Below are 12,868 nucleotides of genomic sequence, written 5' to 3' on the forward strand. Positions count from 1 at the left end.
TATGTGGTGCAGAGATAGAATCTATCAACCACATTTTGTTCCTCTGTCCTTTCGCAAGACAAGTTTGGGCTCTTTCCAATACTCCATCTCCGTTCTTGGGTTTTGGCAACTCAATTTTTGAAAATATGCATCACGTATTGAGTTTAAAGAGTCAAGGGAACTTTGTTGCAGAACCTAGTTCATCTTTTTCTTGGATTCTGTGGCAATTGTGGAAAAACAGGAATTCCTTACTCTTTCAAGGAGTCTGTTTTTCACCACTTGATGTTGTCCAAAAAGCATGGGAGGCTTCTTCGGAATGGAGTGCAGCGCAGACTCTAAACCGCTGCCACGAGATTGACCCTTCAAACCAGGACGAAAGATGGCTTCCCCCTTTACATGATGAAGTGAAATGTAACATTGGCTTTTCATGGTCCAAAAAGTTTTCATTATCTGGAGCTTCTTGGGTAGTAAGAGATCCTACAGGTAATGTACTCATGCATAGTAGAAGATCCTTTGCCTCTGTCAATTCTGTCTTTGAAGCTAAAATCAAGAGTTGGGAGTGGGCTTTAGAGAGTATGACAAGCTTGCATTTCGCGAATGTGACTTTTGCCGCGTCTACTTTCGAAATTATTCAAGCTATACATGACCCAAGTCATTGGCCATCAATTGTAAGCTTCATCTCTCCCCTCATCTTATATAGTAAAGGGAAACCATTTTGGTTTCTTAGCTTTGAACCTTTAAAAAGCAATTCGGGAGCTATGATGATTGCAAAAAGTGTCACTCTGGACTTGAGATTATCTTCTTACGTAGCTTCTGGTAAGCCTATGTGGTTGAAAGGTTTTTTTGATCATGAGCAAAGCATGATTTTTAATTCTTTGCATTAGTATTTTCCTTTTGCTCTTCTTCCAGAAATTTCTTATATTATTTCTCTTATCTAGTGTTAATAGTAAAACTTTTTTTTGTTTTTCATCGTTAGAATGGTTTATATTCTGACTTTCAGAAAAAAACAAATCTAGAAGACTTTTTGATTCTAAAGCGGTGATTATCTTGGTTTCTTAATCTTTTCTCTTCCTTCCTTAGAAGTTTTGACTCAGTTCCCACAAAAAAGTCTTATCTTCTTTGACCTTCTTCTCTCCTTATCTCATATTTTCTAGTCCTATTTTAACTTATTCCCTCTTAGTCACCCATATATATTACCACCCTCTCTCGCTTCTCTTTCCTTAGTAGTTACCCTTTCTCTCGTTTTTTATTTATCTATCATGGCTGATGAACTTTGGAATGATCTTCAATATATGGTTCTTGGTCGTGATGATCCGGAACTGTTTATTCCTAGTTCAGCTTATGATAGTGCTCTGGCAAGGAATAGACGCAGCCTTATTGGGCGTCTGCTTAACCCTACTCTCCAAGACCGTGGGCGTGTCTTAACTGCCCTACCTGCTCAATGGGAGCTTTACGACAGGGTGCACGGTCGAATTCTGGATGATAGTTATGTTCAATTCAGGTTTAGTTCAGAGAGTGACTTAGCCTCTGTTCTCAGAAGGGGACCCTGGGTGTTTGAAAAATGGTTTGTTGCTCTTCAAAGGTGGGAAGACTTTCCTGGAGAGGATTTCCTTACATCTATTGACCTGTGGGTTCAAATCAGAGAAAGGTCAGATTTGAAACTGGAGAAAGAGCCATGATAGGTTTTGAGTATGAAAAACTCAAAAAAGTATGCACCAACTGTTGTTGCTTCAATCACGACTTGGCTCACTGTCCGTATCTTGCTCCTCCGGCTTTTGATGATGATTACCTCGATGTTCCTCTGGCTCCTGGTCAGGAAGAAGAAGTGTTATCCGTTCACAACAGCTGTAATGGAGACATTAAATCAGATCAGAGCTCCGCAATCTCTTCCTATTCCCCTATCTCTCAGCCGCCGAGACCTGCTTCTCCAGCGCCGAATCTTGAGGAGTTTTTAGCTGCTAACCCTCTCCAATGTTTCCCGTCTTCAAGTTCAGCCTCCATCAAAATCTCATCAGATTCTCTGTTTTCTAAAACTGGAAATCCAAAAGAAAATTATGAAATTGGTGAGAGCTCGAAGAGGAAAAAAGGGAAACAGGTGCACATGGAGACTGATAGGAACACACGTCAATGCAGAAAGGATCCAGGACTGAGGTTCTATCCGGTTTTACCATAAACCTCTAAGGAAAATGATTAACAAGTCAGGAATCTCAGGAACTAATAGCCTTTATTTCTGAGATTCTTCTTTTTGGTTTAATCCTTTTGTAGGATGTGTCTTGCTTTAGTTTTTTTTATGTTGACAATGGTGTTTGGTTCACCTCTTGGTGCCTTGGCTATGGTTATTTTGATGAAGGTAAAGGTCGTGGAAGAAATTCATGAAGACCTTTGATGACTGTTTTTTGAAGATGATGTGGTGAGATGTAAGGTTCTGTCATTCCTCTTTACTTATGAAGTATGCTTTAAGACCGGCTGCAATGAATTACATTGTTTTGATGGTCTTAATGAGAGAGTGATGAAGACAGACTTACTTCACTAGCATCTACCTTATTTTAGCAGTTATGTTGTAGTTTAAATCTGCTGTGTTTCCAAGCTTGTTGTAATAACTTGACTCTCCAACTTGGTTTCTTCTCTGATGAATGTAACAGTATAAGCTCATATATAAGATGAATTTTTTGGAAAAAAAAAAAAATTCTAGACATTTTAATTTGGTAACCTAAATTGACTTGTCAATGGAGGTTTAACTCCGAACTCTATCACTGTAACATTCTCCCCACCAATTTAAAAGATAAATAAAGAAATAGAAAAATAAAAGTCCTAAAAAATGTTAAAAGGCAAGGAGGGGCAACCATATCTATCTCTCGCCCACTTTTGCTAATATGTCTCTCTCTCTCATATCCTAACCTTCCAATAAAATTTCAGAATCATCCTCAGTACATCATTTGTATGATTTCGCTATTATGCTTAATAATCATTTGAAAATAAAAGAATAGAGAATCGAAATTAAGATGTTACTCAAACCGGATTTTACCGATCCCAAACAAACCAAACAACCATATTGTAATGTAGTTTAACTTCACTTTTTTTATACTGTATATCTCAGAAACCAAATGGAAATCTAAATTGAACCAAAAAAATATATAAATTAATTTAAAACTATAGTTATCTTACAAATTGAGGATATCTTTGACCAAAAATAAAATTCAAACCAGAAAAAAAATATATATAATTTTTCAAATCCAAAAACTCCAAAATTAAGAGAAAAAAAAAACAGAAATCCAAATTGAATACCTTTTATATTAATATACAATAATGCTTCCAAAAGAATCCAAGTGCATAAGGAATCAGTTTAATATCTATATATAAGATACATAGAATATGTTCTAGAGAACTAAAGTATAAGGTTCTTCTCTTTTTATTATTTTCTAAACAAAGAAAAAAAAAAGGAGAAAATTTAGGGAAAGGAGTAAAAAAACTTGTGAGTCAGAGTTGATTTTGGTTCAATTGGATAGGGATAATATTTCCCAAGTGGGAAAGAACATATTAAAAAAAAAAAAAAGTAGTGGTGCAAAATTTTCCAATAAATCTCGTCGTGTGTGAATTGAATCATTATTTTTAGTGTCAATCTTCTTTTCTTCTTCACCTCTCTCGATCAACCTCCAATTTTTTCTATTTTGCCTCTTGGATAATTTATTATTAGTTTTTGGATTCAAGTGAAAAATTAGTTTAAAATGATATAAATATATTTGAAACTGTAACGTAAAGAATAAATAAGAACAAAAAAACTAGAGAAATAAATGTAAATAACGCATATTGCTTTTATTTTCGGGTCATTACTTGAGATGTCTAAAATTAGGAAAAAATCTTTTTAGGTGAATAATATTCCCAAGAGTAGTATAGTTGCATTTTGCCAGAGAGGCACTCAATAGAGAAGAGATATTCGTAAAGATAAGCTTTTTTTTTTTTTTTTGGCTCATCAAAAAAACATAGTTTTTGTTGTTGTGTTTGTTGTTGTCTTTTCTTCTATCTCGAGAGAGATAAGCCACAAAAGGGTTTTCAATTTCTGCAAAACTTTGAATAAAAAAAGTAATTTTTATCCCTAAAAAGATTTGGGTTTTTTTTTTTTTATGCTTATTGGCAAAGAAAAGGTTTTAGGGTAGTTTTTTTTTGAGTTGAGAGATGTCTGGTTCTGTTTCTGGTTGTGGTGGTTCTAATGGTANATTTTCTATTTTGCCTCTTGGATAATTTATTATTATTTTTTTGGATTCAAGTGAAAATTAGTTTAATAAAGTATGATATAAATATTATTGAAACTGTAACGTAGGAATAAATAGGAAATAAAAACTAGAGAAATAAATGTAAATAACGCATATTGCTTTATTTTCGGGTCATTACTTGAGATGTCTAAAATTAGGAAAAATCTTTTTAGGTGAATAATATTCCCAAGAGTAGTATAGTTGCATTTTGCCAGAGAGGCACTCATAGAGAGATATTCGTAAAGATAAGCTTTTATTTTTTTGGCTCATAAAAAAAACATACTTTTTTGTTCTCTCTCGAGAGATAAGCCACCAAAGGGTTTTCAATTTCTGCAAAACTTTGAATAAAAAAGTAATTTTTATCCCTAAAAAGATTTGGGTTTTTTTTTATGCTTATTGGCAAAGAAAAGGTTTTAGGGTAGTTTTTTTTTTTTGAGCTGAGAGATGTCTGGTTCTGTTTCTGGTGGTGGTGGTTCTAATGGTGGTGGTGGTGGTTGTAGTATTGTATGGTTTAGAAGAGATCTTAGGGTTGAAGATAATCCAGCTTTAGCTGCAGCTGTAAGAGCTGGTCCTGTGATTGCTGTGTTTGTTTGGGCACCAGAGGAAGAAGGACACTATCATCCAGGTAGGGTTTCTAGGTGGTGGCTCAAGAACAGTTTGGCTCAGCTTGATTCTTCTCTTAGAAGTCTTGGTACTTGTCTCATCACCAAGAGATCTACTGATAGTGTTGCTTCTCTTCTTGAGGTTGTTAAATCCACTGGTGCTTCTCAGATCTTCTTCAACCATTTATATGGTCTGTTCATCTTCTCTCCCCTCCTCTCTCCTCTTCTTTGTTTTTTTTTTTTTGGTATCTGATTAAAAAGATAGGATTTTTGTGGTTGGAATCATCTCTATTCTTATGGGTTATGTTTTGTTAGGTGTGATGAAACTGAAAAATGAAAACTTTGATTCAGTTTTAAAGTTTTGATTTTTTTTTGTTTCAGATCCATTATCCTTGGTGCGTGATCACCGTGCTAAAGATGTTTTGACGGCACAAGGCATAGCGGTTCGATCATTCAACGCAGATTTGCTTTACGAGCCATGGGAGGTGACTGATGAATTAGGCCGTCCTTTCTCTATGTTTGATGCGTTTTGGGAAAGATGCCTTAGCATGCCTTATGACCCTGAGTCTCCTCTTCTCCCACCTAAGAAGATCATTTCAGGTTTGTTTCTTAGCCACACACACACACTCTTGTGGCTTCAGCTTCTCCAAATCTGGTTTTTTTATTCACTCTGATTTGTATTATTGTTGCAGGGGATGTATCTAAATGTGTTCCGGATCCATTGGTATTTGAAGATGACTCAGAGAAAGGAAGCAATGCACTTCTGGCTCGAGCTTGGTCTCCTGGATGGAGTAATGCTGATAAAGCTCTCACAACGTTCATAAACGGACCATTGATTGAATACTCTAAGAACCGCAGAAAAGCTGATAGTGCCACAACCTCGTTTCTTTCTCCACACTTACATTTTGGGGAAGTGAGTGTGAGAAAAGTTTTCCATCTGGTTCGGATCAAACAGGTCGCTTGGGCAAACGAAGGAAACGAGGCTGGGGAAGAAAGCGTGAATCTTTTCCTGAAATCTATTGGTCTCAGGGAGTATTCTAGATACATCAGTTTTAACCATCCTTACTCACATGAAAGACCTCTTCTTGGCCACCTAAAGTACTTCCCTTGGGCAGTGGATGAGAACTATTTCAAGGCATGGAGACAAGGCCGGACTGGATACCCTTTGGTCGATGCTGGGATGAGAGAGTTATGGGCTACTGGTTGGTTGCATGATCGCATAAGAGTAGTTGTCTCAAGCTTCTTTGTTAAAGTTCTTCAGTTGCCATGGCGATGGGGGATGAAGTATTTCTGGGACACCCTTCTTGATGCGGATTTAGAAAGTGATGCTCTTGGTTGGCAATACATTACTGGTACTCTCCCGGATAGCCGGGAGTTTGATCGCATAGATAACCCTCAGTTCGAAGGGTACAAGTTTGACCCGAATGGTGAATACGTAAGGAGATGGCTTCCAGAACTCTCTAGACTCCCTACAGACTGGATACATCATCCGTGGAACGCACCTGAGTCTGTGCTTCAAGCTGCTGGTATTGAACTTGGATCAAACTATCCTCTACCAATTGTAGGATTAGATGAAGCAAAAGCACGGCTTCACGAAGCGCTTTCACAGATGTGGCAACTAGAAGCTGCTTCAAGAGCTGCTATAGAGAATGGATCAGAAGAAGGACTTGGAGATTCTACTGAAGTGGAAGAAGCTCCTATTGATTTTCCCAGGGACATCACAATGGAAGAGACTGAACCAACCAGAGTCAACCCAATCAGGAGATATGAGGATCAGATGGTTCCAAGTATTACTTCTTCTTTGATCAGACCTGAAGAGGAGGAAGAGTCGTCTTTGAATTTGAGAAATTCAGTAGGAGATAGCAGAGCAGAGGTTCCAAGGAACATGGTTAACACCAACCAAGCTCAGCAGCCAAGAGCAGAACCGGCATCAAACCAAGTCACTGCTATGATTCCAGAATTTAATATCAGACTTGTTGCAGAGAGCACTGAAGACTCAACAGCGGAATCTTCCAGCAGCGGAAGAAGAGAGAGAGACGGAGGCATAGTGCCCGAGTGGTCTCCGGCCTACTCAGAACAGTTCCCTAGTGAAGAAAATGGGATTGGTGGAGGAAGTACCACATCTAGCTACTTGCAGAATCACCATGAAATACTCAACTGGAGACGGCTTTCACAAACCGGGTGTGTAACTTTGCAAGTCTTTACAATGCAATTGGAATTTGGCACATTGTTCTAACCAAGTAGTATCAATTTTGCTGTTGTATGTCTGATTTTACAGGTAAAAGGGGCAAATCGAAGTGCAGAAGGAGAGGAACTTGACAAGGGATGTAACTCTGGTTAAACCTGGTTGGACTGTAAACAGAGTATACATTTGGTATGCTTTAATGTAATGGAGCTGGAGAAAAACTTTGTAGGAGCTTTGTCTGATGTACATTTTTTATTTCTCTGGTTCCCATATTGTTATAATACACTGTATAGTAAGTATGTTACTTGTGGTATTAGACCAGGTCTCATACTTGTTGGCTTTCAAAGTTTTGGTTATAGTCAAACACATACCAATTCTTAATCTTAAACTCATATATAGTTCGCATTTATGCTAAATGACTTGTTAGTCTATGTGGAACACGTCTACGTGAATATACTAACATGAATCTTATTATATAAAGCTATGAATCTTTTTATAAAAAGCTTTACGTTAAAGTGACTCACTAACAAGTGTTAATTATATTATATTATTCAAATGTTGACACATGTCAAATTTATTAAAAATTTTAAAAATAAAAATTTAAAAATTTAAAACCTATCATAAAAAAATACATCAAACTTTATATAATAAGATATATAAGATAGTAGTATGTAAGATTAACATATGTGTTTTTATTACTAAAAAAATGTTAAAGTGAAAAGACATATAAAATGTTATTTAATATGTTCATAAAGACAATTTGTTGGTAGTAGTAAAGACTAAAGAGTATATTTTAACAATAAAATATATTTGTGTGTACAAATACACTTTTTGTGGTAATGTAGATAGTAGATTTGTTAATGGATATATATTAGTGTATTATAGCAAAAAAAACCAACTATTTTCTATAAATAAAAGTTTATCTTTTTACTTTTATACATTTTTTTTCTTACGAAAAGAATTAAATATATATTCTTTGTTAAATTTAATTTATTTTAATAATTTTGAATTCATCTACAACTATTTTCTTTAACTAAAAGTGTATCTATTTACTTTTTTTTTTAACTAAACAATAAATTAAAAGAAAATTTCTCGGTTAGTTTCCCAAGCTGGAGGGAAGGGGTTTACAAAAGAAACTTCAGAGATAAGGGAACGTGAAGCACGGACAAGACAATCCGCCTTCATATTTGACGCACGCAGGATCCAAGAGATGGAGAATAGTGGGAAGGACTCCAAGGAGTTAAACTCATCGAGCATGTTGGAGAAGGACGACCAATCTTCAGAGGACTGCACCCTAGTGAGTAACTCAGCACAATCAGTCTTGAAATGTTGACAAGCAATCCATGCAGCACGTATCCGCTCCATGGCCCACAACAACACTTCTAACTTCGAATGCAGGGGGGAGGGGCTCTGTCTTAGACACTTGGCCCCCAACAACAAGGTTCGCTCCTCACCAACGCAACACCACCAGCTCAATTCTGAATGCACATTGGTTTCTTTCCAAGAACTTCAAACTAACAACAAGGTGAAGAAACCTGGACATCCGAAGATGGAGATGGAGCTGACATGACCGCCGTAAAAGAGAGAGCCTCTTCCCAGGCTAACTTATTGCCGAGAGCCTGAACAATTATATCATTCGCCTCGATCTCTAAACCTTGAAAAAAAAAATTATTCATGGCTATTCATGGCTTTCGAGATTGCCCATAAAATCCATGGTAATTGAAGAAGTTGATCAGGATCACCCTGTTGAGAGGCATCCCTCTAGAAAACAAAATCCAAATTCGAGTACACCGACTCATATGGAAATTCCTCTGACGAGACTAGAGTCGAGATAAATCCCAAACTTCACACGAGCGAGGGTATTCAAAAACAACATGATTAATGGTCTCAACCATATAGTCACACCTTTTACACCAAATATCACATTGGACACCTAGGTGTATCTATTTACTTTTATAGATAGTTTTTACTTACTCAAAATATTTATTTTATATTCTTCGTTAAATTTAATTTTGTTTTAAAAACTCTAAACCCACACAGGTCCTAATCCAATTATATTATATCTTAATCCTTATTTATTAAAGGCATCATCAACTACAAAACCAAAATGGTCTTGAAATTACATTTAAACAATTTAGCAGTAAATGTTTTCTCGTCTCCACCAAGTGGTTTCAGTTAAATGCATTCACATAATTAATTATTATTCCCTCTGTCTCATAAAAATTGATGTTTAGAAGATTTTACACATTTTAAGAAAACAATGATTACTGAGTTTAAAATATATATTTTTCTTTGACTAAAGAGATATTATTTAATTTTAAACCAATAACAATTCAAAATTTTAAATATTTTCAATGATTACTTCTTGAATTTTACAAAACATCAATCTTTGTGGGACAAAAAAATATCCCAAAACATCAATCTTTATGAGACAGATGGAGTATTAAAGTGAGAAAGCAAGTTTTAATTTTGTAAATGTGGGACTTTCTCATTCCAACTTCCTTTGTTACTCAGTTGTGTCAAACACATATGAGACGTAAAGCAAAAAACTTATCATTTTAAATGTTTATGGTTGATTATACAATATTCGAGTAACAAACATAATTCTTCAGGCTCTGGGCAATAAGTTAGCTTGAACAATTTTCTGAAGAATGAGAAAATTTATGTAATGAAAGTGAGGGGAGGTACACTCTCAAAATAAATGTTGGAAATATGTAACTGAAATTTCAACTGTATTTATTTTGGTTATTTAAACTTCCATTCATTTTTGTAATTAAAAAATCATCTATCACCTTTGGAAAGAAAATGGACCCATATATGCGTAGGGTGATTGGTGAGTTTACAGGAATTGAACTAGAAGGGGGTGCCGGGAAGTACTTGGGGCTTCCAAAGTGTTTCAGTGGACCAAAAAGAGAGCTATTGAGTTACATAACTGATCGCTTGAAATCGAGGTTAAGCGGTTGGTATGAGAAAACTCTCTCTTTAGGTGGCAAAGAGGTTTTGCTTAAATCGGTGGCAATGGAATTACCGATATACGCAATGTCATGTTTTCGTTTATCAAATCATCAATGTAAGCAGATCACAAGTGCCATGGCTGATTTTTGGTGGAATGAATGTGAGGATAAAAATAAGATGCATTGGGTGTCTTGGGAAAAGATGTGCAAAGCCAAATCACATGAAGGTCTTGGTTTTAAAGACATTGGTAACTTCAACCAAGCTTTGCTGGCTAAGCAAGCTTGGTTCCTACTGAATACGCCAAATTCTCTTCTGTCCCGAGTCTACAATGCCCGGTATTATGTGAATACAAACCTCATGGAGGCTTGCCTAGGCTCCAGACCATCATATGCCTGGCAGAGTATTCTCTTTGGGAGAGAATTACTTGAAAGAGGTCTTCTGACGTCCATTGGGGATGGGGGCCAGACTAGTGTATGGCTGGATAAATGGGTGTTTGATGAAGTTCCACAAAGACCTTAAAACAAAGAAAGAACAATAGACCTCAACTGTAATGTTTCCTCTTTTATAACGTCACAGGGGGAGTGGAATATGCAGCTTCTAAATGATTTGTTTCCACCGTGTGATGTGTTAAGAATCAGGTCCTTTCCTCTGGAACCTAGGTTGCAAGATAGACGAATATGGGCGTTCACGTAAGATGGTAGCTACTCTGTGAAGAGTGGGAATTGGTTGTTGGCTCAGTCTGCAGAGACATTGGTTACTGAAACAGCAGCTACAAAAAGATTGAATAAGCTTAAGGAACAAATATGGGAGTTGAAGACAATGCCTAAGATCAAAATGTTTTTTTGGAGGGTTTTTTCTGGTGCCTTAGCAGTGGCTGATTGTCTGAGGAAGCATGGACTTAATGTCAATGAGAGATGCCAACTATGTAACAGAGACGAGGAAACAATGTCTCCTGTGTTGTTTCAGTGTGCTTCGGCGATGCAGGTGTGGTCTCTGTTTCACATCCCTCTTCAAGCACAAGAATTTTCGAATTCTATTTCTGAAAACATGGAGTATGTGTTTAGCTTAATGCAAAACGGAGGTTTGGCCTTGACTACTCGAAATGCAATTCAGTGGTTACTCTGGGGATTTTGGAAGGCACGTAATTCTGCTCTTTATGCAGCCAAGGGCTCTGATCCACATATTCTGATTGCTACAGCTCTAGAGGAGTCAGAGGTCTGGATTAATCAACAGTAGTTGGTTGAACAAGACATTGGGGTAGAGAACAGACGGATTCAGGTTGGACTAAAGAGATGGACCAAACCGGCTTTCGGTTTTGTTAAATGCAATATTCATGCTTATTAGGTTAATGATTCTGCTTTTAGTGGTGGAGCTTGGATATTGTGTAACCATGCTGGTGATCCGCTTTTTCACTCGAGGGATGCATTATGACCGACGATTAACCGTATTGTTGTAGAGTTGCAATGTGTTTTATGGTGCTTGCAAGGATTACATGACTTGCATGTTGATTCGTGTGAGTTGTTGATGGATTGTGGTGCAGCAGTTTTGGCAATGGAGAGTTCTGCTGAGTGGCCAAAGTATCACTCGATCCTAGTCAAGATTCACAGAGTATTGATGAGTATGGAGAGAGTTACGTTCCATCTTTCCACTCTCAAAGCTAATAGTGTGGCCAGAGATATCGCGTGTAATGTTACTCAGGACGGTAGGTTCACATCGTATTTAGCTCTGGGTGGACCGGCATGGTTTCATGACCAATTAGAGCTGGATCGTCGAGACTGAGTGCTTTCTTTCGTCTATATCCTTGCTTTTAGTTTAAAGTGTATGGTCTTTTGCCTAGTTTTCTTTTGTTAAACATTATATTTGCCTATTTGAAGACGATCAAAACAAAAAATGAGGAGAGTTACATTCTAAAAATAAATCATCTAATATTAACTGTAATAACCAGATCCATTTTTTTTGTTCATTAATTAACAGTCTCATATTTGTTAACTAACCTACGGAATTCATGTCATCAAACCAAGCAAGACAACAATATAACATCTGTGATGTCATATATGATAAACCAATAATAAATAAGCAAAAACCCACCATCATAAACCAAATAACGCAATGTTATCGAAAACTAGAGATGAAAAATGCATGGGTGTATTGGTGTTGTTAGAGATGTCATATATGAACCGAACAAAAGTTTAGCAACGAAAAAGCAATTGATGACATCTGTACATATGTTGATTACTATCAAAATCGGATTTTCTGCAGTAAAGTTGTTTAGTATAATATTCGCTTATAAATAAGTGAAAGGTGGCTAAATACAGCTATAAAAGTTGTTCGTGTTATCACTGTTATGTTAGTTTGGTGGAGAAATATCTGACGATAGGACCTTAAAATTGAAGTCGATGGACCTCAAAGAAATAATATGTGTTCCTATGAGAAAGCTGATTTAAGAATTAAAAATTTAAGATCAATCCGGCCGTATTCAATATTTTCTTATTTGATTTTCGAAAGCATTCTTACACAAATAAATGAGAAACCACATCTTGAATTGAAAACTGATGTATATCATACACTTTTTTTGTTTAAAACAATACAGAGAAATAAAATGGAAAGTAGGACTCTTGAGTACACTAAAACGTGAGATTAATGATAGTTCACTTTGATTAATGGCGACCCCCACCACCACCGCTTCCGCTGCCGGAACCATGACCGGAGCCTCCACCAACCCCAACACCTATTCCTATCCCAATCCCAATGCCGACTCCTCCTCCATGACCTCCGCCAAGACCATGTCCTCCTCCACCTCCGGCACCACCGCCAAGTCCTCCTCCGGCACCACCTCCAACTCCTCCTCCAGCTCCAAAACCACTACCGTGACCGGATCCACCGCCCACACCACCTCC

The 12,868-nt window shown here is 36.9% G+C and overlaps 4 protein-coding genes across 4 annotated transcripts in view; 3 read left to right on the forward strand and 1 right to left on the reverse strand.

The window, feature by feature from the left end:
* Window positions 1,655-2,489, forward strand: LOC109128362 (uncharacterized protein At4g02000-like). The gene is made up of 3 exons (XM_019234573.1): window positions 1,655-2,130; window positions 2,245-2,329; window positions 2,430-2,489. Exons 1-3 carry the CDS (start codon window positions 1,655-1,657, stop codon window positions 2,487-2,489), a joined length of 621 nt encoding a protein of 206 aa, XP_019090118.1.
* Window positions 4,344-7,423, forward strand: LOC104736913 (cryptochrome-1-like). Its single transcript, XM_019235113.1, has 4 exons — window positions 4,344-5,022; window positions 5,213-5,431; window positions 5,524-7,012; window positions 7,110-7,423. The coding sequence occupies exons 1-4, from the start codon at window positions 4,674-4,676 to the stop codon at window positions 7,111-7,113; spliced, it is 2,061 nt and encodes a 686-aa protein (XP_019090658.1). The 5' UTR covers window positions 4,344-4,673; the 3' UTR covers window positions 7,114-7,423.
* On the forward strand, window positions 9,822-10,490 carry LOC109128363 (uncharacterized mitochondrial protein AtMg00310-like). Its single transcript, XM_019234574.1, has one exon. It carries the CDS (start codon window positions 9,822-9,824, stop codon window positions 10,488-10,490), a length of 669 nt encoding a protein of 222 aa, XP_019090119.1.
* LOC104738296 (glycine-rich cell wall structural protein 1-like) overlaps window positions 12,629-12,868 on the reverse strand; it is a 1,491-nt gene continuing 1,251 nt past the window's right edge. Inside the window, exon 2 of the mRNA XM_019234575.1 lies at window positions 12,629-12,864. Within this exon, the coding sequence (XP_019090120.1) occupies window positions 12,629-12,864 (236 nt within the window). The remainder of the gene's footprint in view (window positions 12,865-12,868) is intronic.

Source organism: Camelina sativa, chromosome 13 (genome assembly GCF_000633955.1).
Source record: "Camelina sativa cultivar DH55 chromosome 13, Cs, whole genome shotgun sequence".
Classification (NCBI taxonomy): domain Eukaryota; kingdom Viridiplantae; phylum Streptophyta; class Magnoliopsida; order Brassicales; family Brassicaceae; genus Camelina; species Camelina sativa.

What these genes read in the sequence shown, in the direction of transcription:
- LOC104736913 (XM_019235113.1), top strand. Translation starts at nt 4,674, where the DNA reads ATGTCTGGTTCTGTTTCTGGTGGTGGTGGTTCTAATGGTGGTGGTGGT. An exon ending in CTTCTTCAACCATTTATATG is followed by an intron (nt 5,023 to 5,212) that starts GTCTGTTCATCT and finishes TTTTTGTTTCAG; the next exon opens with ATCCATTATCCTTGGTGCGT. An exon ending in ACCTAAGAAGATCATTTCAG is followed by an intron (nt 5,432 to 5,523) that starts GTTTGTTTCTTA and finishes TTATTGTTGCAG; the next exon opens with GGGATGTATCTAAATGTGTT.
- LOC109128362 (XM_019234573.1), top strand. Translation starts at nt 1,655, where the DNA reads ATGATAGGTTTTGAGTATGAAAAACTCAAAAAAGTATGCACCAACTGT. An exon ending in AGAAAGGATCCAGGACTGAG is followed by an intron (nt 2,131 to 2,244) that starts GTTCTATCCGGT and finishes ATCCTTTTGTAG; the next exon opens with GATGTGTCTTGCTTTAGTTT. An exon ending in CTATGGTTATTTTGATGAAG is followed by an intron (nt 2,330 to 2,429) that starts GTAAAGGTCGTG and finishes TTACTTATGAAG; the next exon opens with TATGCTTTAAGACCGGCTGC.
- LOC109128363 (XM_019234574.1), top strand. Translation starts at nt 9,822, where the DNA reads ATGGACCCATATATGCGTAGGGTGATTGGTGAGTTTACAGGAATTGAA.